Genomic DNA, 27,635 nt, shown 5'->3' with positions numbered 1-27,635 from the left:
AAACAGAGCAGAACTGTGGGGATTAGTTCAATAGAAACAATGTATTCTTCAGGATCTTTCTCTAAGTAGAGGAACTTTCTTGACCCTTACACAGCAATATATGGTCTTTTTGGACTACCAGCTCATGGTTATTCTTAATGTGGTCCAGACCCCAGGGCCATCCCCAGGAAAACGAAGCAAAGTACCTCCCCACAGTAGGCCTGTGCTAGACACAGTGGACACACAGTGGAAACAAAGTCCCTGCCCAAAGACCTCAAAATTTACTCTGAGAGATGAATTGGTAATTAAATAGCTGATTATTTTAAAAGCCCTAATACAGTTGTGTTTCAAGTACATAACTGTAAATGAATGTAAAAAGTGCTGTAAAATCACAGTGGGAGGGATTCATTCTTGCAGTGAGGAAGAAGGATGAGGATTGAGGAAGACTTCAAAGAGGTTGTGAGTTTTGAAATAGGGTTTGAAGGACAAGTAAGAATTTACTAGGCAGAGATGCATGGAAAGAACATTCCAGGCAGCAGAGACAGCTAAAATAAATAAATAAATAAGTCGCAGAGTAAGGAAAAGGATGGGAATGAGAAGTGGTTCAGTGTTACTACAGCATAGAGCAAGCTTGTCCAACTCACAGCTCAGGATGGCTTTGAATGAGGCCAACACAAATTAGTAAACTTTCTTAAAATATGAGATATTTTTACATTTTTTATTTATTTATTTTTTTTTTTGCTTATTAGCTATCATTAGTGTTAGTGTATTTTATGTGTGGCCCAAGACAATTCTTATTCCAGTGTGGCTCAGGGAAGCCAAAAGATTGGACAACTCTGGCATAGAGTATTTTGGGGTGACATGATGGGAGCTGGAGAAGTAGGTGGGGGCCAGAATTCAGAAGGCCTTGGACACCAGCCTAAAGGCTTAGAGTTGCTCCCATTGGCCATGCACTTACCAAAGGTGTTCAAGTCCCTCTTTTGGCTGTTAGATTGGATGGGCTCAATCTTTTGGCCCTCTGTCTCTAGAATAGAGCCACTGCTTTTCTCCTGGGCCAACTATTTCTTCCTGGTCCTCTGATCCCCTTAGCACTACACAGATCTCGATATTTGCCTCAGGTATCAAGGCTCTGAAAATGATCGGGATTTAGAAGACACTGCTCTTTTTCAGAAAGAGTTTTATATTCTCCCTCTGGCCTTATACACTACAGGCAAATGGCACTGATGTTTTGGAGTTGGGCCAGTTGGGCCTTTTCTCCCCTCAAGAGAGGAGGATTCGATATTCAGTGTTTCTGAATTTCATGCTTAGTTCTTAACCCATTTCCCATTTGCCCTAAGAAATAAGTGCTGGCAGCAAGCTGCACTGTTTTTTTCTAAACGGGAAATGGGTTAAGCATTTGTGATCACCACTGAATGAGTGCCAGAGCTGGTTAGTGATCTTCCTGTTCAATCCGAGGTCAGCTAACTAGATAACAAAGAGCTGAAACTAAAAGTCCGGTCTCCTGACTCCCAATCCAGTACTCTATCTGGTGTGCTCCAGCTTCTGGCTCTGCTTAGCCAATTATGGAACAGACAGAATGTACTTGGCTGCCCCAAACAGGGCTAAAGGGCAGTTCTGTTCCCAAAATGGAATTCTGTTGTGCCTCAAGCCAGGCAGCATAATTGTGTGTCTTTTGGTAACTCCCTGTCTTCTTCTGTAAAATGGGAGTAGAGCCTACTTAATCCTTCAGCTACTTCTAATATCAGGGATTGGGGCGTGGTGGGCTGTTCTGCAGCTGTTTTGTGATGGATGAGGGATGATGGATCTATGTTCAAGTAGCGGAATCTTAGAGTCAGGAGTTGGAAGGAATCTTGGAGGTGGTCTGTGGTGACAGGAAGCCTCTTCCAATAGACTGAACACGGAAGACTTCCTAGAGCCGGAGGACAAGGGTTTCTTTCCTCTTAGCAGTGAGCTTCCTGTTTTTGGAAATGCTCAAGCCGAGAACGGATGTTCAAGCAGAGGGGATTCCGCTCGGAAGGGGCTTTCTGCACTGAAGTGGTGGCCAGCGGGAAACTCCAGGTTTCCAGCTCCTGCACAAATCCTTTCTAATATCCATCCACTCAGGTGAGCTGGCACAGCAGTAGCTGTGCAGTGTTCAGGGTCTTTTTATGTCAATGATCTTCAGCACGGATTACTAACAACAGTAACAACCGTTACTGTTTACTGCTTTCCTATTAAGCACCATGCACTGTGCATAACATGTTATCTTTATCTCACATCTAGAATTTTGGGAGGTACGTTGAATCACTACGATCTATCTACTTCTTAGGTGAGGAAATAGAGGTTTAAAATTTAGTCCACAGTCTCGCAAGGATGGAGCCTGGATCAAATTTTCGGTTATCAGATTCCAATCACGTTTCTTAGCTTCTCTTTTTTTTTCCAGCTCCAGTTTCTGTCTTGCTCCAAAAAAGGGGAAGGAGCTGCTGCGGCGCTCGGTTTCCCGCCTCCTAGGGAAGGAAAGGGAGACCAGCAGCGCGGAGGCTGGGGCCCCCTTCCGGGCGGGGCCTAGTGGTGGGCGGGGCCTGGCGGTGGGCGGCCCCTGCCCGGAAGGAGCCAGTCCGGGGCGGAGCCGACGGCCTTACAGGGGCCGGAAGTGGCCTGCGGGCGGAGAGGTGTCCCCGGAGTCCTGACGCAGTGTCTTGGGCTCTAACGGCGGCGGCAGCCTTGTGTTTAGATTCCAGAACTCCCCACTTGCCGCGTTCTCGCCGCCGCAGGCTCCCGGGACGATGATGCCCCGCCTGCTGCTGCGCGCCTGGCCTCGGGGCCCCGCGGTTGGTCCGGGAGCCCCCAGTCGGCCCCTCAGCGCCGGCTCCGGGCCCGGCCAGTACCTGCAGCGCAGCATCGTGCCCACCATGCACTACCAGGACAGCCTGCCCAGGTGAGCCCGGCCTCCGGGTCCCCGCCGCCCGCTGCCATCCCAGGATCGGCCCCAACCTGACTGCAGTCATTCATGACTCTTCTAGTGAACCCGTTTCCGCCCCCAAGCCCCTACCATGGAGGCTGCCACATCCCCTAATCTGGAAGTCTTAGGACTTTTCAGAATCTCCTAGCACAGGAACCTCAGAACCCTCAAATTCTCTTCCAGAACCCCTCGATGCTATCTCAGATTCTCCATCTTGAACGCTTCTCAGATTCCCTCTCCTTTAACCTAACTTCCAGCCAGCTATCCTGAGTCCTCTTCTCCCTGAAAAATGCCAGACCTGCATATTTCCAGCGCCGCTGTAATCCCTCGACTATGGTGTCTCCTGAAGTACTTTAATGACTGCCTCACATTCCTACCCGGAATATGGGTAGGCTGATTCCTAATATATCATGGTTACCATTCCTTAACTTCTCCCAGCACCGCCTTCACCCCTGTCACTCAGGACCCTCAGCCCCACCTCCCATTTCTCCAGTACTCTGTTCTTTCACCCCCCATGAGCCCCCACAAGCACAGCCCTCAAGTGTTCACCCTTGTCCTCAACTGACCCTCCCCCATGTTTTTAAATCTTTAATCTCCTAAGTCCAGTGTTCACCCGGAAACCTTTCAGTCTCTCCAAGCCTTCCTCAACAGGTTCCTCCCCTTAAAATATCCTTCCTCACCCACAGTACCTCTTGTAAGTGCAGCTCACCCTCACAGAATTCTAGACACCACCCTCAGTACCCCGTCCACACTCCATCATACTCAGATCAAGGGTCCACCCAAATTTCTCTACTCCTCCTCACTACAGGCTACCCTGCCTTCGAAACACTTCACCCAGAATCGACTTCCCCTCTGAAAATAGCCCTAGTAAATCCTCTTGCCTTTCCCTCCCCCAGTACTTTCTTAAATCCGGCTTCCAGTTCTCCCAGCCTTTGAACTCCGCTTTTGTCTGAGTTGCCAGGTCTCCTTCTTCAATATTAGAAATTTTCTTCACCCTCTAAACCAAACCTAAACTAACTTCTAACTTACTGAGTGAGTAACTCAGTTCCTGGAGCCAAGTTCAAAATTTGTCTCAAAGACCCTTCTCACCTTATTTCTCACCAAACTGCCCTCAGGGATTCCCCACACCCCAAGAGCTAGAGGCCAGGCTTCTTCCCCATGTGTGGAACAAACATTGTGTCACAGGCCTCACCTGAGCTGCTGGGTGTTTGTTTTTCTCTGCATCTGGGACCACTTAACCCCACGTCGTCACTACATACCCTCACCCTTTCAGGGGGATCAAGTGATTCTTGTGAAATTACATTTTGTGCAAACATCTAAGACATGAAAATGAGATTATCTACACGTGGCAGGAGGGAGGAAGAAAAAGGGGCTTTGTGCCTGTGGAATGAGCCTGGTACCTGCTTCCACCCTGTCAGCCTGTGTGTATGAGCTGAGCCAGTATATGGGTGAAAGGTGAGGACTGACAGAACCTGTCTTCACTTGCCAAATTCAGAGTCAGATGGTTACTGACTTTCAGGCAGGCCTGGGCCCCACCCAAGTTTAAGATCAGAGGGATTTTCTGCACTTTAGAATTGGAAAGCTGGAAAGAATATTCAAGATCATTTATTCCAACCCCATCCATAGCACAGTCTGTAGGAATCTGGAGGTACCAATTCAAACTCCAGTTCAAATAGTACCACTAATCACCTATGCATAACCTTAAGCAACCAACCTCCCCCAGACCTCCATTAACTTATTTGTAAATTGGCAGTTAGATGAGAGATGAGATTCCTTCTCTCGCTCAGATTCTAGACTGGTAAAATGTATAATCTTTCACACTCACTCATTGATGTCACACTTGGTGAAAAGCCGTGACTTTGAAGTCTGGTAGAATATAGTTGCAGATTCTGCATCTGCAAGTCTTTAGCTATAATTTTGGGCAATTCTGTTAACTTCATTGAGCCACAGTTTTATTTTGGTTTTTTTGAGACAGAGTCTCGCTCTGTTGCCCATACTGGAGTGCAGTGGCCGTATCTCGGCTCACTGCAACTTCTGCCTCCTGGGTTCAAAGGATCCTCCCGCCTCAGCCTCCCAAGTAGCTGGGATTACAAGCATGCGCCACCACAACCAGCTAATTTTTGTATTTTTAGTAGAGATGGAGTTTCACCATGTTGGCCAGGCTGGTCTCAATCTCCTGACCTCAAGTGAGCTGCCCATGGCCTCCCAGGTAGCTGGGACCACAGGCATGCACCATCATGCCTGGCTGATTTTTTGTATCTTTTGTAGAGACAGGGTTTCGCCATGTTGCCCAGGCTGGTCTTGAACTCCTGGACTCTAGCAATCTGCCTGCCTCGGCCTCCCAAAGTGCTGGGATTACAGGTGTGCACCACCGTGCCCAGCTTCACTCCAGAAATTTTTAAGTAGGACTTTTTTTAATCAAATTGCCATTGTCTCTAATGTAGAATTTTGTTTAAAAGGAAGAAGGTTAACTTTCATGAATATTCCTACTGTAATAAAACTAAATCTTAAACATACGTAGGCAACTGGAATTATGAGGTAGCTGAGATAGTATTTGGAATTTTTCTGAGTAAGTCAGTGAATGTAAGGGGATCTATGGTGTTAAAGTGTTGTAAATGGGTACTTAGTGCAGTCTAAGTCCATAATGGCAGTAAATAATTGATTTATTTTTGTCATATTATGGATAAACATGCATTAAAAATAAACTGATAAACCACAGTATATCTTATATTAGGCTTTTAAACTGCTTTATGTATCATGTTTCAGTTTTCCTAAATGACTGATACATTTCAGTATTTTGCATATCAGTGTTAATTTTGAGTTGGTAGAGGCAACCTAACAAACTCTGATTGTTTTGCTATTAGGGGATATTTCCTTCAATAAAACCAATGAATTGAAAGAGAAAATACACCTCACTTTACTGTCCATGTATTTTCATTTCACAATAAGCCAGTAACTTCATCACCATAGCCATCTTTGGAAATCACTAGTAGACAGAATGATAAGTAGGCAAATTGCTGTTCCTGTTATTTAAGCACAGGGACTATTTGGTTCTTCCTAATGGCGTTCCTGGTGTCTGGGCATGGCTTACTGGTCGAATCCTACCTTTCAGTGACTGTAGCGCCCATACATGGCTGGCCCGTGAACAGATCTGTGTTTCACTCTTATCTAACTATCTGTTGTAAAATGCAGAAGAAAATTTAGAAAATAGACCCTTTTCATTTTATCCTAGGGGAGAAAAATGCGGTTGTTCAAACTAAGGGTAGAATTAAATCAGGGCCAATACAGTGTTAGCACAGGTGTCATCATTGTGACCAGAAAACAGGAATGCTTGGGGCAGCTTCTGCTTCCCCATTTTGAATCTATTATTATTATTTAAAATAATGATATTCTTATTTTACTTAAAGATTTAGTTGTCATTTTACTTAAAAATAGAGTTACCATTGATATACTTGGCATTAGTAAACCCACTGATTCTGATTTGTCAGTCACTTCCAATTATTGGTTTTGGGGGAGGAAATTAATGATCTAGTAATCAGTTCATTAGCTTGTAAAGCTAATTAACCTCTTCCACATACTGTCAGCCTTACACTGACCCTGCTTTCTCTCCAGGCTGCCTATTCCCAAACTTGAAGATACCATTAGGAGATACCTCAGTGCACAGAAGCCTCTCTTGGATGATGGCCAGTTCAGGTAAACACTGAGAACCTTGGGTGAGCATAGTTGGGGTGGTTCAAGACAGGCTGGCAAGTAGTGGTGGACCAAGCTTCAGGGTATGTCTGTGACTTGGCTGGGTCTCCAGGAACCCAGAACCTAGTTGTACATCTACAAGTTCAGGAAATATATTTTCATTCATGAAGGACTGACCAAGCCCCGAGGGTTCTTCTAAACAGGCTCAATAGGAGATAGTTTATAAGCCAGAATGCCAAATGTGTACTTTCCCTTAGCAGGTGTACCTGGGAGGCTCGCTGGTCCTGGTCATTTATAGACAACATGTACCCTTGGAAGAGAGGTCCATTGAGGAGACCATACGGCAGACCAGAAGTCTGCGTTGTGAGCATGTTTATTGAGTTGGATAGCATGCCTCCAAAATTTATGCCCTTTTTCATGAAATTTAGTATATGATCTTATTTGGAATTAGGGTTGTGGCAGATGTAATTAGTTAAGATGAGGTCCTACTGGAGTAGTGTGGGTTCTTAATTAAATATGACTGGTGTCCTTGTAAGAAGACACAGAGACAGCCATGTGAGGACACAGGCAGAGATTGGAGTGATGTATCAACAAGCCAAGGCATGCCAGGGATTGCTGGCAACACCAGAATCTAAGAGAAAGCCATGCAACAGATTCTTCCCCAGTCTTCAGAGAAGATATAGTCCTACTGACACCTGGATTTTGTCCTTAAAGCTTCCAGAACTGTGAGAGAATAAATTTCTGTTGTTTTAAGCCACCCAGTTTGTGGTGTTTTGTTATAACAGTCCTAGGAAGCAAATACAGCATGGAATTGGAAAATAATATCAAATATTGTCAAAAAGTGGATTGCATTAAGCTCTCATAGCCTAGTGTAGTGCTCTTTTTCCATAATGGAAATTTTTCTGTACAGGTAACTGGCATTGTTGTTGGAATCACAGAACTCTTCACTGGACAGCGATGGAGAAACAGATGAATTATCCATAATCTAGGCCTCTGTTTTCAAATATTTGTTATTAGTCATTTAAAGTTTCTCTTGATATGGTAATAGCTACCAGTTATTGAGTATTATGTTTTAGGATATTCTAAATCCTTAGCTTTATAAATATTTTTAGTCTTGTAAAGTGGTATTATTATCCATTTTACACATCAAGAAACTGAGACTCAGATCAAGTAACTTATCCAAGATCACACAGTTTGAAAAGCGACAGAGCTAGGATTCAGACTTAACTTATGTTGACTCCAGAGCTTATGTCCTTTTCTCCATGCCAAACTGCCTCCTAGGGTATGGATTATTTTGTGAGATGTTGATTGATTTTCCTAATCATTCATTTTAAGAAGGTAGTGTAGATTATCAATTTTAGATTGATTCCTGTTCTGGTTAGAGGTACTTTCTGATCTCATTCCAGGTTTTAGGGCTGTGCTGTTGGGGACCCAAAACTCTATTATGAGTTCCTCACCATGAACCTAAAAATCATGTATTCCCTACCATGGTTTGATTTTGCCTTTTCTTGAATGTTTTAGGAAAACAGAACAATTTTGCAAGAGTTTTGAAAATGGGATTGGAAAAGAACTGCACAAGCAGCTTGTTGCTCAGGACAAACAGAATAAACATACAAGCTACATTTCGGGTAGGTAGGCTGGGCGGTGGGTATGATTTCTCCCAGAGCCCTCCATAATGAAAAGTAAGGCATATTCTCTCCTGTTTTGGTCTCAGAGATATTTTTGGTGAGACCGGCAAATGAAGTAATGTCTCATCCTCCCTTCCTGAGGTAAATGTTAAGGCTGAGTGTGTTCCTCCTCTACTGAGGTGTTGACTTGAGCCCATGCTCAAGAACGATGGCCAGCCTTCTCTGTAGATGGGATTGAGGCAGAACCTAATCAACGGTCCTGTCTGAAAAGGATGCAGGATTAAGTCCTATGTCCTGTATCATTCTGGGTCCTTCACTGTCAGACAGAACTGTCCTCTCCAGCCTCTTCTCTCACCACCCACCCCGACATACTTCCTGCTAAAACTCCTCATTGCTCCCTGAACCCTTAGTCTTTCATTCTTCTGTGCCTTTATCCATGCTGTTCCCACTACCATTTTTTTGTCTGGCAAATTCTTCTTTTAAGATCCAAGGAGGATGGTTTTCTGTGAAACCTTCTCAGTCCTTTTTCCCTTCCATTCAGAGTTGGTTGCTTCCACCTCTGTTCCTACAGCACTTCTTTTAATTTAGTTTATATATTTACCAAGGTTATACATGCATATAGTTTAAAGAATCAGACAGTTCTATAAGGCTTGTTAGGAAAAAGAGCAAATTCCTTATCATCTCCTTATTTCCCACTTCTCACTTTCAGCTCCTAAATCTTTTGTTATATACCCCCGTATCTCTAAATTAGATACTTACATTACTGCATCTTGATTTTTTCACTTTAGTCATTAGCTATTGACATCTCACTGTAGAAGATTAGAATTCAGCAGTATTTTACATCCCACCACATATGTGGGATGTGTATACACGTACTTCCTATCCCCTCATTTTCACAGCATAGGGATTTGTAATTTTGGATAACTCAGTATCTAGTTTTATGCTATTATGATCATAGAAACACTATTGTCAGCTGACTCATGTAGCATATTGGGATTGTTTTTCCTTTCCAGTACAAACTTTTTGTTTTCTCTTAAGTTAATCATTGTTCCATCCTTTCTCTTGTTTAGTTTTCTATGTGCTTACTAATTTACCCCCAGACTCTTCCCAAGCTGTCTGAATCTCCTCTCAATACATGAAAGCAGATTGGACATTCTATCCATTTTGGTCTTCTTGACGAAACTTCTTCCAGAACTTGCGACATGCTGTAGTCTGGATTTGTGAACCTCTTGGCCTACTCTGAAGCTGCTCTCCTGTGCTCTTTCACCATCAGCTGGGGCATCTGTCATCTCTTTCTCATGTTGGGACTCGTGTTTCTTGTCTTTCATATTTTCTTATTTCTTGGCTTTTCTTTTTTTTTTTTTTTAAATCAGAGCACATATTCCCTTTACTATCTGGAAACAGAACATGGGAAGCAAAAATTTTAAAATGGCCCTTATACTTCATTGATAATTTGTTTGGCCAGGTTTGAAATCATTTTCCCACAGAATTTTGGAGCCTTTGCTCCATTGTCTTTTAGCATCCAGTGTTGCTGTTGGTAAATCTAATGCTATTCTGAGACTTAATCTTTTGACTACTTCTTCTCTCTGCCTTTGGAAGCTTTTTAGAATTTTCTCTTTGTCCCCAGTGTTTTGAAATTTCAGGTAATGTGTTTTAGTGTGTGTTGGGCCACTCTGTGAGTCCTTTGAATCTGGAATCTCATCCTTCAGGTCTGGGATATTTTCTTGTTTTATTTCTTTGGATTTCTTCCTCTCCATTTTTTTTCTCTGTTTTTTCTTTGTGGAACTCTATTATTATTCAGGTGTAGAATTTCTGGGTCTCATCCTCTAATTTTCTTTTCTCTCACATTTTTCATCTCTTACTCTTTTTGTTCCATTTTCTTGGGAGACTTACTTAATTTTAATCTCTCAACCTGTCTGTTTTTAAAACTCCTGCTTTCCTGTTTTTTACTTCCACAAGCTCTTTTTTCTTCTTATGGTGTTCTTTTTAAAAATAGTTTATCTCTGATAATTTTTTTTAAGATCTCTTCCTTCTTCATAGTCTGTTGCCTCCAAGTTGCTTTTCTCCTGTTTGCTTTGCCCTTTCTTCAGATGCTTCATAATCCTGTGTCGTCTTAGATATGAATGAGATATTAGAAAGCTCTTGGAAGCTATGTGGATGAGGGTGAGGCTTGTCAGTTACAGGCTTTGCTCTAATGTGATTGATATGGTTTGGCTCTATGTCCCCCCCCAAATCTAATCTTGAATTGTAATCCCCACGTGTTGAGGGAGGGACCTGGAGGGAGGTGATTGGCTCATGGGGGCAGTTTTCCCCATGCTGTTCTCATGATAGTGAGCGGTTTCTCACGAGCTCTGATAGTTAAAAAGTGTTCAGTAGTTCCCCCAGTTGTTCGCTTTCTCTCCTGCTGCCACATAAGATGTGCCTTGCTTCCCCTTCAACTTGCGCTGTGATTGTAAGTTTCCTGAGGCCTCCCCAGCCACAAGGAACTGTCAGTCAATTAGACCTCTTTTCTTTATAAATTACCCAGTCTCAGGTAGTTCTTTATAGCAGTGTGAAAACGGACTAATATATAAAATTGGTACCAGGAGGGGGGCATTGCTACAAAGATACCTGAAAATGTGGAAACAACTTTGGAACTGGTTAATAGGCAGAGGCTGGAACAGTTTGGAAGGGTCAGAAGAAGACAGGAAGATGTCAGACAGTTTGGAACTTCTTAGAGAGTTGAATGTTTTGACCAAAATGCTGATAGAGATATGGACAATGAAGTCCAGGCTGAGGTGGTCTCAGATGGAGATGAGGAACTTATTGGGAACTGCAGCAAAAGTCACTCTTTACTATGCTTTAGCAGAGAGACTAGCGGCATTTTGTCCCTGTCCTAGAGATCTGCAGAACTTTGAACTTGAGAGAGGTGATTTAGGGTGTCTGACAGAAGAAATTTCTAAGCAACAAAGCATTCAAGATGGCTTTTTCTGAAAGCATATGGTCATAGGCATTCACAGAGAGATGATCTGAAATTGGAACTTATGTTTAAAAGGGAAGCAGAGCATAAAAGTTTGGAAAATCTGCAGCCTGACCATGCAGTAGAAAAGAAAAACCCATTTTCTCGGGAGAAATTCAAGCCCCAAGCTGCAGAAATTTGCATAAGTAATGAGAAGCCAAATGTTAATAGCCAAGACAATGGGGAAAATGTCTTGAAGGCATTTCAGAGATCTTTACAGTAGCCCCTCCCAGCATAGGCCCAGAGGCCTAAGAGGGAAAAATGGTTTCCTGGGCCCTGCTGCTCTGTGCAGCCTTGGGACATGGTGCCCTGTGTCCCAGGCACTCCAGCTCCAGCCATGGCTAAAAGGGGCCAAGGCACAGCTCTGGCCATTGCTTCAGAGGGTGCAAGCCCCGAGCATTGGAGGCTTCCCCATGGTGTTGGGCATGCAGGTTTGCAGAAAACAAGAGTTGAGGTTTGAAAACCTCCTCCGACCGGGTGCGGTGGCTCACGCCTGTAATCTCAGCACTTTGGGAGGCCAAGGCGGGCGGATTATGAGGTCAGGAGATCGAGACCATCCTGGCTAACATGGTGAAACCCTCTCTCTACTAAAAATACAAAAAAAAGTAGCCGGGTATGGTGGCGTGCACCTGTGTCCCAGCTGCTGAGGAGGCTGAGGCAGGAGAATGGCGTGAACCCAGGAGGCGGAGCTTGCAGTGAGCTGAGATAGCCCCACTGCACTCCAGTCTGGGTGACAGAGCAAGACTCCGTCTCAAAAAAAAAAAAAAAAAGAGAAAACCTCCTCCTAGATTTCAGAGGCTATATGGAAACACCTGGATGTCCAGGCAGAAGTCTGTTGCAGGGGTGAAGCCCTCATGGAGATCCTCTACTAGGGCAATGCAGATGGGAAACATGGGGTTAGAGCCCCCACACAGAGTTCCCAATGGGGAGCCTAGTGGAACTGTGAGAAGAGGGCCATTGCCCTTCAGACCCCAGAATGGTAGATCCACTGACAGTTTGCACCATGTGCCTGGAAAAGCCACAGGCATTCAATGCCAGACTGTAAAAGCAACCATGGGGCTGTACTCTGCAGAGCCACAGGGGCAGGGCTACCAAACGCCTTGGGAGCCCACCCCTTACATCAGCATGCCCTGGATGTGAGACATGGAGTCAAAGATTATTTTGGAGCTTTAAGATTTAATGGCTGCCCTGCTGGATTTCAGGCTTGCATGGGGCTTGTAGCCCCTCTGTTTTGGCCAATTTCTCCCTTTTGGAATGGGAGCATTTACCCAATGCCTGTAACACCAGTGTATCTTGAAAATAACTAACTTGTTTTTGATTTTACAGACTCATAGGCAGAAGGAACTTGCCTTGACTCAGATGAGACTTTGGACTTGTAATTTTGAGTTAATGCTGGAATGAGTTAAGACTCTGGGGGACTGTTGGGAAGACATGGTTGTGTTTTGAAATGTTAGAAGTACATGAGATTTGGGTGAGGCCAGGGCAGAATGTGGTTTGGCTCTGTGTCTCCAACCAAATCTGATCTTGAATTGTAATAATCCCCTAGTGTCAAGGTCTAGTGGGAGGTGATTGGATCATGGGGTAGTTTCCCCCATGCTTTTCTTGTGATAGTGAGTTCTCATGAGATCTGATGGTTTAAAAGTGTTTGGCAGTTCCTACTCCTCGCTTGTTCTCTCTCCTGCTGCTGTGTAAGATGTGCCTTGCTTCCCCTTTGCCTTCTGCCATGATTGTAAGTTTCCTAAGGCCTTCCCAGCCATGCAGAACTAAGTCAGTTAAGCTTCTCTTCTTTATAAATTATCCAGTCTCAGGTAGTTCTTTATAGCAGTGTGAAAACAGACTAATACAGTGATCCAGCTAAACTGCTTCCCTGGGTTGCCCCTAATGGTAGTGTAATTGGGTTATATTCCCTAGGGAGGCTTTTCCAGTAAACTGCCAAAAGGTTGCTAGTGTTGTAGAAGGTAGGGTAAGTAAGGGAAGAAGGTTTGAGATCTCAACTGTGATTCAGGTCTCCCACTTTTATTTATTTATTTTTTGAGACACAGTTTCACTTTGTCACCCAGGCTGGAGTGCAGTGGTGCGATCTCGGCTCACCGCAACCTCAGCCTCCTGGGTTCAAGTGAGTCTCCTGCCTCAGCCTTCCGAGTAGCTGGGACTACAGGCACGTGCCACCACGCCTGGCTAATTTTTTGTATTTTTAGCAGAGACGGTGTTTCACCATGTTAGCCAGGATGGTCTTGATCTCCTGACCTCATGATACACCCACCTCGCCCTCCCAAATTGCTGGGATTACCAGCATTAGCCACTGCACCCAGCCCCTAGTTTTATTATCTCCAGAGAGTAAAACTTAAGTCTTCTACTGGAGTGAGGAGGGAATCTCAGGTTGTGGTAGTGGTGATATAATTGAACAGTCCTTCAACCAGATGTATCTAGGTTGCCAATTACTGAGCCCTCTGGGGGTTCTGCTGTGCAAATCATATGATTTCTTGGCTTTCTCTCTTGCCAATTTAGGATTGGCTTTCTTGAGTCTGCTTTAGTCATTACCAGTTGCATAAGTGCTTTCCAGCTTCCAGTATTTGTTTTCTCATCTTCCATTCTCTTGGCCTGACTGGTTTATGTCTCTTTGAAATTCTTTTGCTAAAGGGGGGTCAGAGGCATGAATTTATGTCTTGTTTCATCAAATATATCTTGTCCACCAGTACTTTTCTCTCACCATTTTAGTGCACTGTGTTATGTTTTAATTATTTGCCTCCTTCACCAGGGTTTTTCAGAATGAAAGACCATGTCCTATTCCTCTCTAAATCCCCTGGACCAAGGCCTGGCACAGCACTGATACTCAAGGGATGGAATGAGTGGATGGACCAACAAATGAGTAACAGACAAATCTGCATCTATTAATCCTTTTCCCAGTGCTATACATATGAACATTATTTGCCCGAATAAAAGACAGTCCTTATTTATAGAGTTTATTCATGCTTACTAATCCCAGCAGGAACTTTCCCTGATATATTTTCTGATAAAATATTGCTTCTGGAATTTTTACAGGTAAAACATCTATAGGAACTCAGAGGGCTAGTCTGAGTGATCCATGCACTGATATTTATAATAGCTTTTTGAGTACTTTCTAAACAGGGAGTGTACAAATGTACACTGTACACAGAAGGACAATGAAGACGTTCCCCCCGATACACAGAAGGACAATGAAGACGTTCCCCCCTTATCGGGGAGCAATCAAATATGACTGTTGCCCCTGAAAGGAGATGAAGCAAGAGAAACCTAAAGAGATGGGGTGGGAATTAACTATTCTGTTCCAGCATGAATGCAAGTGGAGTGTTACCATATTTTATTCCTTAAACCAAGAAAGGAAACAGAAGAGGAAGAAAAAGCAATTAATAAACATTAGGAAAATGCAAACCAAATCTGCAATGCCATACTACTTTACACCTACCAGAATATCTCCACGCAACAAGACATGTAACAAGTGCTGCTGAAGATGTGGAAAAATAGGAACCCTCATAGACGGCTCGTGGGAATGGGGCAGCCACTTTGGAAAACATCCTGGCAGTTCCTCAAAGGTTAAACAGAGACTTACCATGTGATAGCAATTCCACTCCTAGCTATGTCCATATAAAAACATGTATAAGAATGTTCATAACAACATAATTCTTAATAGCTAGGTGCAGTGGCTCACACCTGTAATCCTAGCACTTTAAGTGGCTGAGGTGAGAGGATTACTTGAGGCCAGGAGTTTGAAACCAGCCTGAGCAACACAGTAAGACCCCATCTCTACAAAAAATAAAAAAATTAGCCAGGCTGGTGGTGTGCATCTGTAGTCCTAGCTACTTGGGAGGCTGAGGTGGGAGGATCGCTTGAGCCCAGGGTTCAAGGCTGCAGTGAGCCATGATCATACCACTGTAATCCGGCCTGGATGACAGAAATCCTGTGTGTCTTAAAAAAAAAAAAAAACAAAAGGCAATATAATTCATAATAAAGAGTGGAACAGTTCAAATGTCCATTACCTGATGAGTGGATAAACAAAATATAGTATATCCATATAATGGAACATTATTCAGCGGTAAGAAGAAATGAAGAACTTATATGCTACAACATGAATGAACCTTAAAAACATTATTAGGAGGCTAAGGCGGGTGGATCACCTGAGGTCAGGAGTTTGAGACCAGCCTGCCCAACATGGTGAAACCCTGTCTCTACTAAAAATCCAAAAATTATCTGGGCATGGCGGAGGACTCCTGTAATCCCAGCTACTTGGGAGGCTGAGGCAGGAGAATCGCTTCAATCCAGGAGGTGGAGGTTGCAGTGAGCCAAGATTGCAGCACTGTTCTCCAGCCTTGGTGACAGAAGCGAGGCTCCGTCCCAAAAAAACAAAACAAAAACATTATTATAAGTGACAGAAGCTAGATGCAAAACACCATATATTGTATGACCCCATTTATATGTCTTGAATTACTGCAGAGCAAAAACATTCAGGGAATTCTCTCTGGAGGTTAATGCCATTTCCTTTGCCTAGGCTTGAATTTTTTTTCTTCTTCAAATTTTATTTTTAGGGAGAGCATTAACATTTTATGTTTTTTTTTTCTTTTTATTTTTTAGGACCCTGGTTTGATATGTACCTATCTGCTCGAGACTCCGTTGTTCTGAACTTTAATCCATTTATGGCTTTCAATCCTGACCCAAAATCTGAGTATAACGACCAGCTCACCCGGGCAACCAACATGACTGTTTCTGCCATCCGGTTTCTGAAGACACTCCGGGCTGGCCTTCTGGAGCCAGAAGTGTTCCACTTGAACCCTGCAAAAAGTGACACTGACACCTTCAAGAGACTCATACGCTTTGTGCCTTCCTCTCTGTCCTGGTATGGGGCCTACCTGGTCAATGCATATCCCCTGGATATGTCCCAGTATTTTCGGCTTTTCAACTCAACTCGTTTACCCAAACCCAGTCGGGATGAACTCTTCACTGATGACAAGGCCAGACACCTCCTGGTCCTAAGGAAAGGAAATTTTTATATCTTTGATGTCCTGGATCCAGATGGGAACATTGTGAGCCCCTCGGAAATCCAGGCGCATCTGAAGTACATTCTCTCAGACAGCAGCCCTGCCCCCGAGTTTCCTCTGACATACCTGACCAGTGAGAACCGAGACATCTGGGCAGAGCTCAGGCAGAAGCTGATGAGTAGTGGCAATGAGGAGAGCCTGAGGAAAGTGGACTCGGCAGTGTTCTGCCTCTGCCTAGATGAATTCCCCATTAAGGACCTTGTCCACTTGTCCCACAATATGCTGCATGGGGATGGCACAAACCGCTGGTTTGATAAATCCTTTAACCTCATTATCGCCAAGGATGGCTCTGCTGCCGTCCACTTTGAGCACTCTTGGGGTGATGGTGTGGCAGTGCTCAGATTTTTTAATGAAGTATTTAAAGACAGCACTCAGACCCCTGCCGTCACTCCACAGAGCCAGCCAGCTACCACTGACTCTACTGTCACTGTGCAGAAACTCAGCTTCAAGCTGACTGATGCCTTAAAGACTGGCATCACAGCTGCTAAGGAAAAGTTTGATGCCACCATGAAGACCCTCACTATTGACTGCATCCAGTTTCAGAGAGGAGGCAAAGAATTCCTGAAGAAGCAAAAGCTGAGCCCTGACGCAGTTGCCCAGCTGGCATTCCAGATGGCCTTCCTGCGGCAGTACGGGCAGACAGTGGCCACCTATGAGTCCTGTAGCACTGCTGCATTCAAGCACGGCCGCACTGAGACCATCCGCCCGGCCTCCATCTATACAAAGAGGTGCTCTGAGGCCTTTGTCAGGGAGCCCTCCAGGCACAGTGCTGGTGAGCTTCAGCAGATGATGGTTGAGTGCTCCAAGTACCATGGCCAGCTGACCAAAGAAGCAGCAATGGGTGAGGCAGGGGTGGGGAGCATGCCCTTGGGTCTTGTCTTCAGTGCTCGGGTAAGCAAGCCTAAATCATTCTACTCCAAATCTGATTTCTACCCCTTCACTAGGTTTAATCCATCGCCAACTCCCCAAATTTTTCTTTTCTACCCTAGCAGTCTGAACAGCCACACTAGCCACTAGGGATCAGAATGTTCTTGCCTCCTAAGCAGGGGTGGGGAAATGCATGTGACTTTGTCCTCATGTAAGGTCACTTTCAGCTGTGACGCATTAATTCTTTTTTTTTTTTTGGAGACAGAGTTTCCCTCCTTTGTCCAAGCTGGAGTGCAATGGCGTGATCTCGGCTCACTGCAGCCTCCGCCCCCAGGTTCAGGTGATTCTCCTGCCTCTGCCTCCCGAGTAGCTGGGATAATAGGCACCCGCCACCATGCCTGGCTAGTTTTTGCATTTTTAGTAAAGAAGGGGTTTTGCCATTTTGGCCAGGCTGGTCTTGAACTCCTGACCTCAGGTGATCCGCCCCCCTCGGCCTCCCAAAGTGCTAGGAATACAGGCGTGAGCCACCGCGCCCGGCCTTTTCTTTCTTTTTTTTTTTTTTTTTTTTTGGAGACACGGTCTCATTCTGTCACCCAGGCTGGAGTGCAGTGGTGCAATCATGGCTCACTGCAGCCTCAACTTCCTTGGCTCAAACAATCCTCCTGCCTCAGCCTCCCAAATAGCTGGGACTATAGGCATGCACCACCATGCCCAGCTGATATTTTAATTTTTTTTTTTGAGATGGAATCTTGCTCTGTTGCTCAGGCTGGAGTGCAGTGGCACAATCTCAGCTCACTGCAACCTCTGCCTCCTGGGTTCAAGCGATTCTCCTGCCTCAGCCTCCTGAGTAGCTGGGACTACAGGCTCATGCCACCATGCCCAGCTAATTTTTATATTTTCAATAGAGACGGGGTTTCACTATGTTGGCCAGGTTGGTCTCAAACTCCTGACCTCATGATCTACCTGCCTCGCCCTCCCAAAGTGCTGGGATTATAGGCGTAAGCCACCATGCCGGGCCTAATTTTTAAAATTTTTTGTAGAGATGAGGTCCCACTGTATTGCCCAAGGTGGTCTCAAACTCCTGGGCTCAAGCAATCCTCCTGCCTCAGCCTCCCAAGGCACTAGGATTATAGGCGTGCACCACTGCACCCACCCTCCTTTTTCTATTACTCATTGGTTATCAGACTCACTTTTCTGAAAATTTAGGATTTCTAAACTTATGGCCCCACTAACTTCATCTCAGTTGTAATGTGTCTGCTCTCTGTAAATAGGTCATCTCAGAAGCTCTTCCCAATTGTCATCCATCATTACGTTTTTTTGATAAAATTCAAGACCTGGAAAGGACCTGGAGGGTCATAGTTATCCTTTCATGTTGCTATGAAGTGCTGGAAGTGAAAGGGACCTCCAAGACATTCTAGTCTTCTTCTCCATTTTACAGGGAGGAAACCAAGCCACTGGCCCCGTTACACAGCAAGTTAGTAGTAAGACTGAGATTCGAACCCTGGTCAAACAGACTTTCCATTTTGTTCCACTGACTCAATCTTCTCTTTTACACTTGAATCAGACTTTTAGTTTTATCGTAGTTTTTGAGTCCACAGCTCTCTTCCTGTACTGTCTTGACTCTGACTAAACTGATTTCGAATCTTTAAAATTATGCTTTCCTTTTAGGCTCATTTTTAGCTCAGCTGTTGACAGCTATTTTTAAATGTAACCTGACATAATATATTTTCTAAATAATTTAAAATATTCTAGCTTGAGCTGCTCTGAAGTTAGTCACTTGGTGGTGTGCATAGAGGTAGACAGAGCCTTCCCCCACTCTCAAGGATGCTATGAGGGGTATTCCTACCATGTGGTGAGTGGGGAGGTTTTCCTGAGGTCCTTTTCCATCCTGAGACTCTGGTTTTCCATTTTGTTTCTCACAGGCCAGGGCTTTGACCGACACTTGTTTGCTCTGCGGCACCTGGCAGCAGCCAAAGGGATCATCTTGCCTGAGCTCTACCTGGACCCTGCATATGGGCAGATAAACCACAATGTCCTGTCCACGAGCACGCTGAGCAGCCCAGCAGTGAACCTTGGGGGCTTTGCCCCCGTGGTCTCTGATGGCTTTGGTGTTGGGTATGCTGTTCATGACAACTGGATAGGCTGCAATGTCTCTTCCTACCCAGGCCGCAATGCCCGGGAGTTTCTCCAATGTGTGGAGAAGGCCTTAGAAGACATGTTTGATGCCTTAGAAGGCAAATCCATCAAAAGTTAACTTCTGGGCAGATGAAAAGCTACCATCACTTCCTCTTCATGAAAACTGGGAGGCCGGGCATGGTGGCTCATGCCTGTAATCCCAGCACTTTGGGAGGCTGAGGCGGGTGGATCACTTGAGGTCAGGAGTTTGAGACCAACCTGGCCAACATGGTGAAACCTCGTCTCTACTAAAAATACAAAAATTAGCTGGGTGTGGTGGCATGTGCCTGTTATCACAGCTACTTGGGAGGTTGAAGCAGAATTGCTTGAACCCAGGAGGTGGAGGTTGCAGTGAGCTGAGATCGCACCACTGCACTCTGGCCTGGGCAACAGAGCGAGACTCTGTCTCAAAAAAACAAACAAAAAAAAAACGGGCCTGTGTAGCCAGTGGGTGCTATTCTGTGAAACTAATCATAAGCTGGCTGCCTAGGCAGCCAGCTACAGGCTTGAGCTTTAAACTCATGGTTTTAAAGCTAAACATGTAATTTCCGTGTGGGACTAGATCACAACTGAAGATAACAAGAGATTTCAGTTTTAAGGGCATTTAATCAGGAGGAAAGGTTTGGAAAACTAACTCAGGTGTATTTATTGTTTAAGCAGAAATAAAGTTTAATTTTTGCTTGAAGATGGTTCTTAATTTCTTTTAACCTAATTCCTAATCCTCACAAAGATCTTCCCAACAGCAAGTTCAGTAAGTTCAGGTAACAGTACGTCACCTTTGGCTTCTGGCTCATTGAGTGATGGTGGGACTGTGGTTTCATCTCTGTAAACTTGCCCTTGACTGGGGAGATACCATCTCCTTAAAAATACTCTTCATTTTCCTAAGAAGTGAACTGCTGCTGCACGAATTCTTATTTGTGAAGGGAGTAGCTGCCTCCTTACTTCACCTTCATGCACCAGTGCAGCATGAACAGGGGCTTTATTGATGGGGCTTGGGAAGCTGTAATAAAGTCCAGCATGCAGATTGTGAAGGTTTCGTACAGCCACCAGGAGACAAGGGTCAAAGGAACCAGCCTCTGTGGGCTCTGCTGCTTAGAGTACTTTGTCCTTTCTCAGTTCTTAAGGGCAACTGGGAAGGAAGAGGGATCAGCACTTCACAAACTGGTGGGTGACCTCATAGATTCCCACAGACTCCTGGGCCTTTTCATCATAGTCAGTCCAGTCCTGGGAAACAAAATGGCATTGTTAGCCTCACAGAAAACTGGGACTTAAAGGGCCCAGCTCAGGCTCTGACTCAAATAATCATGAACATGTATGACCCTGAACAGAGCCAGATAGCTCAGGCCTGAATTCTAGCTCTTTCAGTTGTATGACTGGGCAAATCACTTAACTTCTCTGAGCCCCTTCTCTGAGTCCTATCTTCTATTTTAAAAAAAAAAAAAAAAAAAGGACAACAATGGAGTTCATATTGAATGTTGAAAGAATCAAATGAGGTAACACATTTAAAAGCACTAAGCAGCCGGGTGTGGTGGCTCATGCCTGTAATCCCAGCACTTTGGGAGGCCAAGGCAGGTGGATCATTTCAGGTCAGGGGTCTGAGACCATCCTGGTCAACAAGGTGAAACCCCGTCTCTACTAAAAATACAAAAAATAGCCAGGAATGGTGGCAGGTGCCTGTAATCCCAGCTACTTGGGAGGCTGAGGTAGGAGGATCACTTGAGCCCAGGAGGCAGAGGCTGCAGTGAGCTGACATTGCACCACTGCACTCCAGCCTGGGCAACAGAGTGAGACTGTCTCAAAAAATACATAAAATAAAATAAAAGCACTCAGCATAGTGAGTGCCTGGCACATATAAGAGCTCAGTAAATGCTAGCCGCTGTTACTAGGTGCTAAGCAAATGAAATGAAGTTTTTGTCCTTCCTTCAAGGCTTGAGCACAAGGCTTTTCTATCTGCAGAGTAGTAATATGTCCAGTAATATAGACTATTTCTTGTTCTTCATGGTAGTCAGGTGCAATAAAGCCACCACAAACACTGAATTAGGGAATACTGAATGAATACTCCCCAGGGAAATACAGCGTTAGGTTCCTATGAGCCTCTGGTCACATTTTCATCAACCAATCAATAATCTAGCTTTATGTGTTTCTGTTTAAAGATACCTTATTTAATATATATTGTTGATTCATGAACTCACAGCCAGCAGCACTATAGCTCATGCCTGAATAAAGCTTATCTAACACATATTCTCTCTGTAAGGGGCATCATAGCTTTCTCATATGTAGGAACATTAGAAAGCACTTTAGCACTATACCTGTGGCCATTTGAACAGCAACATCACTAACAAAAAGCACAAAAATACAAAGTTGGCTTTCCATTGATGAGCCTTGTCCACCAAAAAAATAATTCCCACCAGGTGCCCTACAGTACCTCCCAAAGCCCCCAAGTCTCATACCTTCTCCTGCAGATTAATGTCACTGAAGGCTGTCCCTGACTCCACACCTTCAGCAGCAAACCCAGCCTGCAGGGCACAAGAAGGTACCAGTTAGTCTTGGCAAAAGGAGGCATTCGGCTATAAGTGAGGGCCGGCCAGGCTGCTGGCTCTTCTCACACTTTTGGGATGGAGGACAGAGATGCAGTAGGAGCACCTGTCTTGGAATAACTGCTGAGCTTCCAGGACCTGGCAGCTGCCTCAGAACTAGAGTGGTGGTTTCTCTGAATTACAGCCCTGGACCAGAAGGCAGCAGGCACAGCGTAATCCCTTCCACTAGCCCTGGTTTGCTGAAGGCCCCTGAGCATGTCATTTCCCAGGTTGGACCTTAGTTATTTATAAAATGGGGATGAAGTATTTGCTCTTCTGCCTACCTCACAGATTTGCTGTGAGGTGAAACATGCACAAATAAAGGGGGATGAGCACCAGCTCAAGTCAAATAGATCTGGGTTGAAACTATAGCTCCATTGCTTACTGTGTGACCCTAAGCAAGTTGCAAAATCTCTTCAGTTCCTTCCTCATCTGAACAACAGGATGAATAAATTCATAGGGTTACCATGAGGATTAAATGTGGTAACGTGTAAAAATGACGGCATGGGTGCCCAAGCATACAGCAGCAACTTAAGGGACCATTATTACTACCGCTAGAAAGGAGAATGTCTAGTCCATGGTCTCTGTAGGTAGCACAGTTCTGGCTGTCACTTCATACATCCCCTCCCCAAAGACAAAAATTCCCCAGAAAGATACATACACACCTGGGGCTGGAAATCAACTGGTTCAAGGCCCCGGCACTCAAACTCCACTATTGTCTTGAAGTTCTCATTGTCTTCAGCCTAGAAAGGAAGTGTGTTGAGAAGGTAGGCCCAAATGAGCTCTCAGGATAACCCCATGGCCCCTCTCCTTCCTGCCAAATGGGCACTTACTGCCCCTGGAGGCCTAGCATGAGACCCAGGAAGAACTCATCCCCTTCTTAGAGGAGGCCTGCCTTGGGCACCTGCTCCCTATGAAGCTGTCTGTAGACAGTAGACATGGAGGCTGCAGAAGAGTGTTGATGCTGGGATCAACCTGCCTGGATGTAAGGTAAGCTATGCCTCTCTTCCCCTCTGGGCCCAAGATTCCTAAACTGTCAAATAGAGCTGAGGAAACCTCTACAATTTTATTGTCAGATTCTGAAATGCATACAAAGTGCCCAGCACAGTGCTCAATAAATAGTAAATAAAATTATCAACACCAAAAATATGAACAAGAATGTTAAGCTCCAAAGTCTCTAGATCATCCAAACAGACCCAGTACACTTAGCCATAGCCTTTTGCTCACCATCTGCCATGCAGTAAGGGCAGAGGGATGTCTTATAGCCTTTGAAATGGTTATGTATGTGGAGGGGGCACCTCTTGGTGGGTAGGTGGCCAGGAAATTCATGCCTACCTGACCTATGGGCTTAGGGACCATAAGTGCCATGCCCTACATTCAGTTTCATCCTGTCATTCACTGTAAAATAATTTCCTGCACACTGACCACATCTCTGGCACTGGTAAGGCACTTCTCTGTTAGGGCCCTAGTTCGATTCTTGTTTTTTGTATTTTCCACTAGATTATTATGTACTTGAAGGCAAGTCCTCATTTAATTTCTCTTTAACTTCAGGACAAAGCCAAGAATTCAGCACAACTCAAGATACTTTAAATAAATACCAAATAAGGAATAGGTGAATACAAATAACTGGCTTTCTTTAAACAAACAGATCCAAAGCACATACTCCCTCCCTCACCTTTGGGCTAACTTGTTAACACTGATGCTATAAAGGATAAGATGCACCAAAGGACTACCCCACCTATGGTTCCAGAGAAAGCTTGCTAGTCCCCTAAAATGAAGACAAGGCAAGTGCTCTCAGTGATGCAAACTGAACAGCTAGGTTGTGTCAGAGGTCCCCTGAGCTCCTACAGCCCAGCCCTCATAAGAAGGCACTGCAAGAGGCAATATACCAAGCACTCAGTGTACAGTGAATAAATGACTGAGTCAAAGAAGAACTAAGTTCATGAGTGAATGTCCTATGGCAGGTCACCCTGATGCTGGCATGACTCTAGAACCCAGACCTACTAACTCCAGTTAGGATTTAAGCCCACCATCCCTGCCACTACAGCAGCAAACTTACATTGTAAGGCTTGATGGTGCTGCTTAAAATCTCTGAAATAGAAAAGAGAACACAAAGTTGACTTAAGTCCATACCCTGGCCCCAGCCAGGTGCCCACATGTGGCCCTGAAAAAGATCGCGCTGTACAGGTGTCGGCATCTTAGGCCTGACTCCACCCTCAGGTAACATGAGTCTACTTTCAGCCTGGTGCCAGGAAGCTGTGGGCCACCCTGGCAGAACTCAGTACACACAGCCTGACCTACCGATGGAATTTTCTCTTGCACACAGCTTGCACTTCTGGACCATGGAAGCACTGCCACGGCCCCCCTTCAGTGCCATACTGTCCTGGCAAAAAGCAAACAGAACTTTCAGTCACATATGAATTAGATGTACGGTCTTGAGGAGATCGAGCCCACCATTTATTGTCCACTTAAAGAGACCAAGACCCAGAAAGGGTAACTTACTAGGACAAGACTCCTGGGAAGGCTTCCTGAAGAAAATAAAAAAAAGGGCTTCCCCTTGATTTTGAACTCTGCCTCATACCTCAAAGATGCCTACTGAATCCAGTGCTGATCACACTGACACCTACCCTCCCAAACCACAAAAAGCAGGGAGCAAAGAACTGGAGAGATGAAAGCCAGTTTCCCCAAATCCCTGCCCAGAAGTGTATGTGTGTTTATGAGTGTTTATGTTGGGGGTTGGGGGAGAACAGTTACCATCAGCCGGATGTACTGCCACTTGTCCGAAATCTCACCACAGTTGCCACATTTCATCTTTGGGGGAAAAAGAATGTTAGTAAAGCAGCTGGCTCAGCTGGACAGACACCAAGGAAAGGGTAATAACAGTGGGAGGTGGGCAGGCTCATGACCTACCTTCTTGTTGGCAATCTCACTTCATCCCTAACACCATCCCCAACAAGGACAAAACTAGACCTATCTCTGGGCAAAGGATAGGTAAGCCTGTTTCCTATGCCGGTGTGTCCACCCTCCTCTATGAAGTGCTCAGTGTGGCCGGGGATTCAAGGCACCTGTGGTGCAGAAATGGCTTCAACAGGGGTGGGGGGGAATATGGAGAGATGTGTTAAAAGATACAAAATTACAGCTATATGGGAGGAATAAGTTCTAGTGTTCTATAGCACTGTAGGATGACTATAACTGACAATAATATATAGTTTCAAATAGCTAGGATATTAAATGCTCCCAACACAAAGAAATGATACGTTTGAGATGAATATGCTAACTACCTTGATCTGATCACTAGACATTACATTTATTGGAACATCACTATATACTCCATAAATATGTACAATTCTTATGTGTCAATTAAGAAAAGAAAAAAGAGAGAAATGGCCTCAGCAGGCTCCCGACCCACTCTGCTTAGTTAGCTTTATGTTCCCACAGGCCCCGTATGTCACTGGTATAAGCATTTATCACTCTATTGTTACTCTATTTTTCTGTCTCCTTCACTCGATTCTGCTTCTTCAAGCCAAAGAACAGATTCTCCCAAGTAAGCCCTGGTATTCAGGCTTCAAAATCCTGGGAAATAAAAGTAGTCCGGAGGCAGCTTCCCGAAGAACAGGGCTTTTCAGAGGTAGAGAAGGATGCCGGGATTTTGACCAAGAGGAAAACAGAGCAGAAGCTCTGGGATCTGGAAGAGTGAAGAGCCTCGAACTGCTGGGGAAGGGGAGGCCTCTGTAGACCATGCCACTTGGGTACCAGCTTTACCAGTGTGGGAGGGTTAAGGAAGGGTGGATTACGCACAAAATTAAACTATTTCACAATAAAGAAAACCAAATCAATAAACGAAAGGCGAACTATTCACCTTATTAAATAATCACAACGTCCCTTCAAGTAGCATTTCGTTTTGTGTCCATTTACAGACCACGAAATATTTAACACAGGGAAGAACTACAAAATGAAGCTTTCCAAGACTGCCAATTAGAAATAAACCAATATACTTTAATAAAAAGCAAACGTAAAATTCTAACTAGGAAAACCCTGAACACTTAATGTGCCTGGTTAAATATTTTTCTCATACTGCCGGAGAGAAGGCTCCGGTTCAGCACTGAGATCAGGACTCGCCTTCTCTCCCCGGGCCCCGCCCCCGGCCGCACCTTCAGGTACCACCGGAAGTCCTCGCCCACGGGCCGGAGGTTGGTGATGTTCTCCAGCGTGGCTTTGAGTTGCAGCGCGATTTTCTGTGGGGGAGGGCCAGAGCGACTGCGTCAACCGTGCCTGCGCAGCCCCACGCCAGCCCGACCCTCCCGCATTCCCAGCCGTGGGTGCCACAGGGAGACACTCCTTCTGCCTCCTGCTCCTTCAGCGCGAACCCACTCGCTTCATCTCCTCCTGGCGCGAGCTGTTGCCTCCCACACCCTCGCCACCTCCCCTCCGTGTCCCCGCGGCGGGCGGCCTCCCCTCACCCCCATGGTGGCCCACTCCGCCCGGTGCTGGCTGCGGCCGTTGCCGTTGCTTTCCGGTGCGTCGTAAAAGGCGGATGCCGTCTGCGCACCCTCAGTAGGGCGAGGGCGAGAGCGAGGGCGAGGGCGGGGCCGGGGCCGGGGCCGGGACGTCTACGCGCGGCTGATCGCTTGGCCCACAGGGCTTTTCGCATCTGGGGATCTGGGGCCGGTGGAGGAGGTCAGCCAGGTCCGCGAGCAACCTGTGCTCAGGCCAGCGGAAGCCTGACTCCGGGTTTCGGTGGTGCCACAGACACTTACTGAACGCCAATTTTGTGCCTGCTTTAAGCGAACAAGACAGTTCCTGCCCCTCAGTTCTTTCCAGGCTCTTCACTACTCTGCCTGCCCTGGAACTTCTCAGATCACGTCAGCTCCCTCTGCCCAGGGGAAAAGCTATAAAAGGAAGAGTTCCAAGACTGCCAAATAAAGATAAACCAATACACTTTAAAAAGTAGAGTGTATTGGTTTATCAGATTTGGGGATGATGCCTTTCTTTAAACTGCCCTTTCCTGTTTCACCCAAGAGACCTGGTTTCTAGACCCCTCTCCAGAGGTTGCCCTGTGTCCATATCCATCTCATTGTGGTCCTTGCGACTGGACATTCCCCTTCAGCTGGCTCTTTTTTGGGAGCCCACCTGGTTTATTCTTCTCTCATATGTTTATTGAACTTTACCTGGCCTCCTGTCCAGGCTACATCTGAGACCATGCAGGAGCTGTGGAGATTAACGGTAAAAGGAACAGCACATTCAAGACTCCTTCTAGGAGGTGGGGCAAGATGGCCAAATAGAACCCTCCAGTGAGCCTCCTCCTCCTCTTCCCTGGCAGGAACACCAAACTGAACAACTATCCACACAAGAAAGCACCTTCTTGAGAACCAAAACTCAGATAGCAATCACAGTAGTTGGTTTTAACATCACATCAAGATATAAGGCAATGGCCGGGCGCAGTGGCTCACACCTGTAATCCCAGTGCTTTGGGAGGCTGAGGCGGGCAGATCACCTGAGGTCAGGAGTTTGAGACCTAGCTGGCCAACATAGTGAAACCCTGTCTCTACTAAAAATAGAAAAATTAGCCGAGTATGGCAGTGCACACCTGTAGTCCCAGCTACTCCGGAGGCTAAGGCAGGAAAATTGTTTGAACCCGGGAGGTGGAGGTTGTAGTGAGCTGAGATCATGCCATTGCACTCCAGCCTGGGTGACAGAGTGAGACTCTAT

General features: G+C 45.4%; 2 protein-coding genes across 5 annotated transcripts; one reads left to right on the top strand and one right to left on the bottom strand.

Moving 5' to 3' along the window:
- The first annotated feature begins 30 nt into the window (after positions 1-30).
- CPT2 (carnitine palmitoyltransferase 2) lies at positions 31-20,035 on the top strand. 4 transcript variants are annotated; one of them, XM_009250174.4, is made up of 5 exons: positions 31-2,896; positions 6,533-6,613; positions 8,132-8,238; positions 15,845-17,080; positions 19,098-20,035. In XM_009250174.4, the coding sequence occupies exons 1-5, from the start codon at positions 2,745-2,747 to the stop codon at positions 19,427-19,429; spliced, it is 1,908 nt and encodes a 635-aa protein (XP_009248449.2). In that variant the 5' UTR covers positions 31-2,744; the 3' UTR covers positions 19,430-20,035. The 4 variants fall into 4 exon arrangements, with proteins under 4 accessions (XP_009248449.2, XP_002810850.2, XP_054390725.1 ...); XM_002810804.3 differs by having other exon boundaries at positions 15,845-17,149; XM_054534750.2 differs by having other exon boundaries at positions 15,845-17,199.
- Positions 19,937-27,635, bottom strand: CZIB (CXXC motif containing zinc binding protein). Its single transcript, XM_002810805.5, has 8 exons — positions 26,387-27,635; positions 26,078-26,161; positions 24,681-24,737; positions 24,228-24,309; positions 23,986-24,017; positions 22,592-22,669; positions 21,801-21,866; positions 19,937-20,574 (listed from the first exon to the last, which is right to left on the bottom strand). Exons 1-8 carry the CDS (start codon positions 26,390-26,392, stop codon positions 20,497-20,499), a joined length of 483 nt encoding a protein of 160 aa, XP_002810851.3. The 5' UTR covers positions 26,393-27,635; the 3' UTR covers positions 19,937-20,496.

This window comes from Pongo abelii, chromosome 1, assembly GCF_028885655.2.
Source record: "Pongo abelii isolate AG06213 chromosome 1, NHGRI_mPonAbe1-v2.0_pri, whole genome shotgun sequence".
Classification (NCBI taxonomy): domain Eukaryota; kingdom Metazoa; phylum Chordata; class Mammalia; order Primates; family Hominidae; genus Pongo; species Pongo abelii.
The sequence above is the reverse complement of the archived record's forward strand: the minus strand, read 5'-3'. Positions and strand labels throughout refer to the sequence as shown.

What these genes read in the sequence shown, in the direction of transcription:
- CZIB (XM_002810805.5), bottom strand. An exon ending in TGCAAGAGAAAATTCCATCG is followed by an intron (nt 24,018 to 24,227) that starts GTAGGTCAGGCT and finishes TTTCTATTTCAG; the next exon opens with AGATTTTAAGCAGCACCATC. An exon ending in ACATTAATCTGCAGGAGAAG is followed by an intron (nt 20,575 to 21,800) that starts GTATGAGACTTG and finishes TTTGTTTCCCAG; the next exon opens with GACTGGACTGACTATGATGA.
- CPT2 (XM_002810804.3), top strand. Translation starts at nt 2,745, where the DNA reads ATGATGCCCCGCCTGCTGCTGCGCGCCTGGCCTCGGGGCCCCGCGGTT. An exon ending in TTGGATGATGGCCAGTTCAG is followed by an intron (nt 6,614 to 8,131) that starts GTAAACACTGAG and finishes TGAATGTTTTAG; the next exon opens with GAAAACAGAACAATTTTGCA. An exon ending in ACATACAAGCTACATTTCGG is followed by an intron (nt 8,239 to 15,844) that starts GTAGGTAGGCTG and finishes TTTATTTTTTAG; the next exon opens with GACCCTGGTTTGATATGTAC.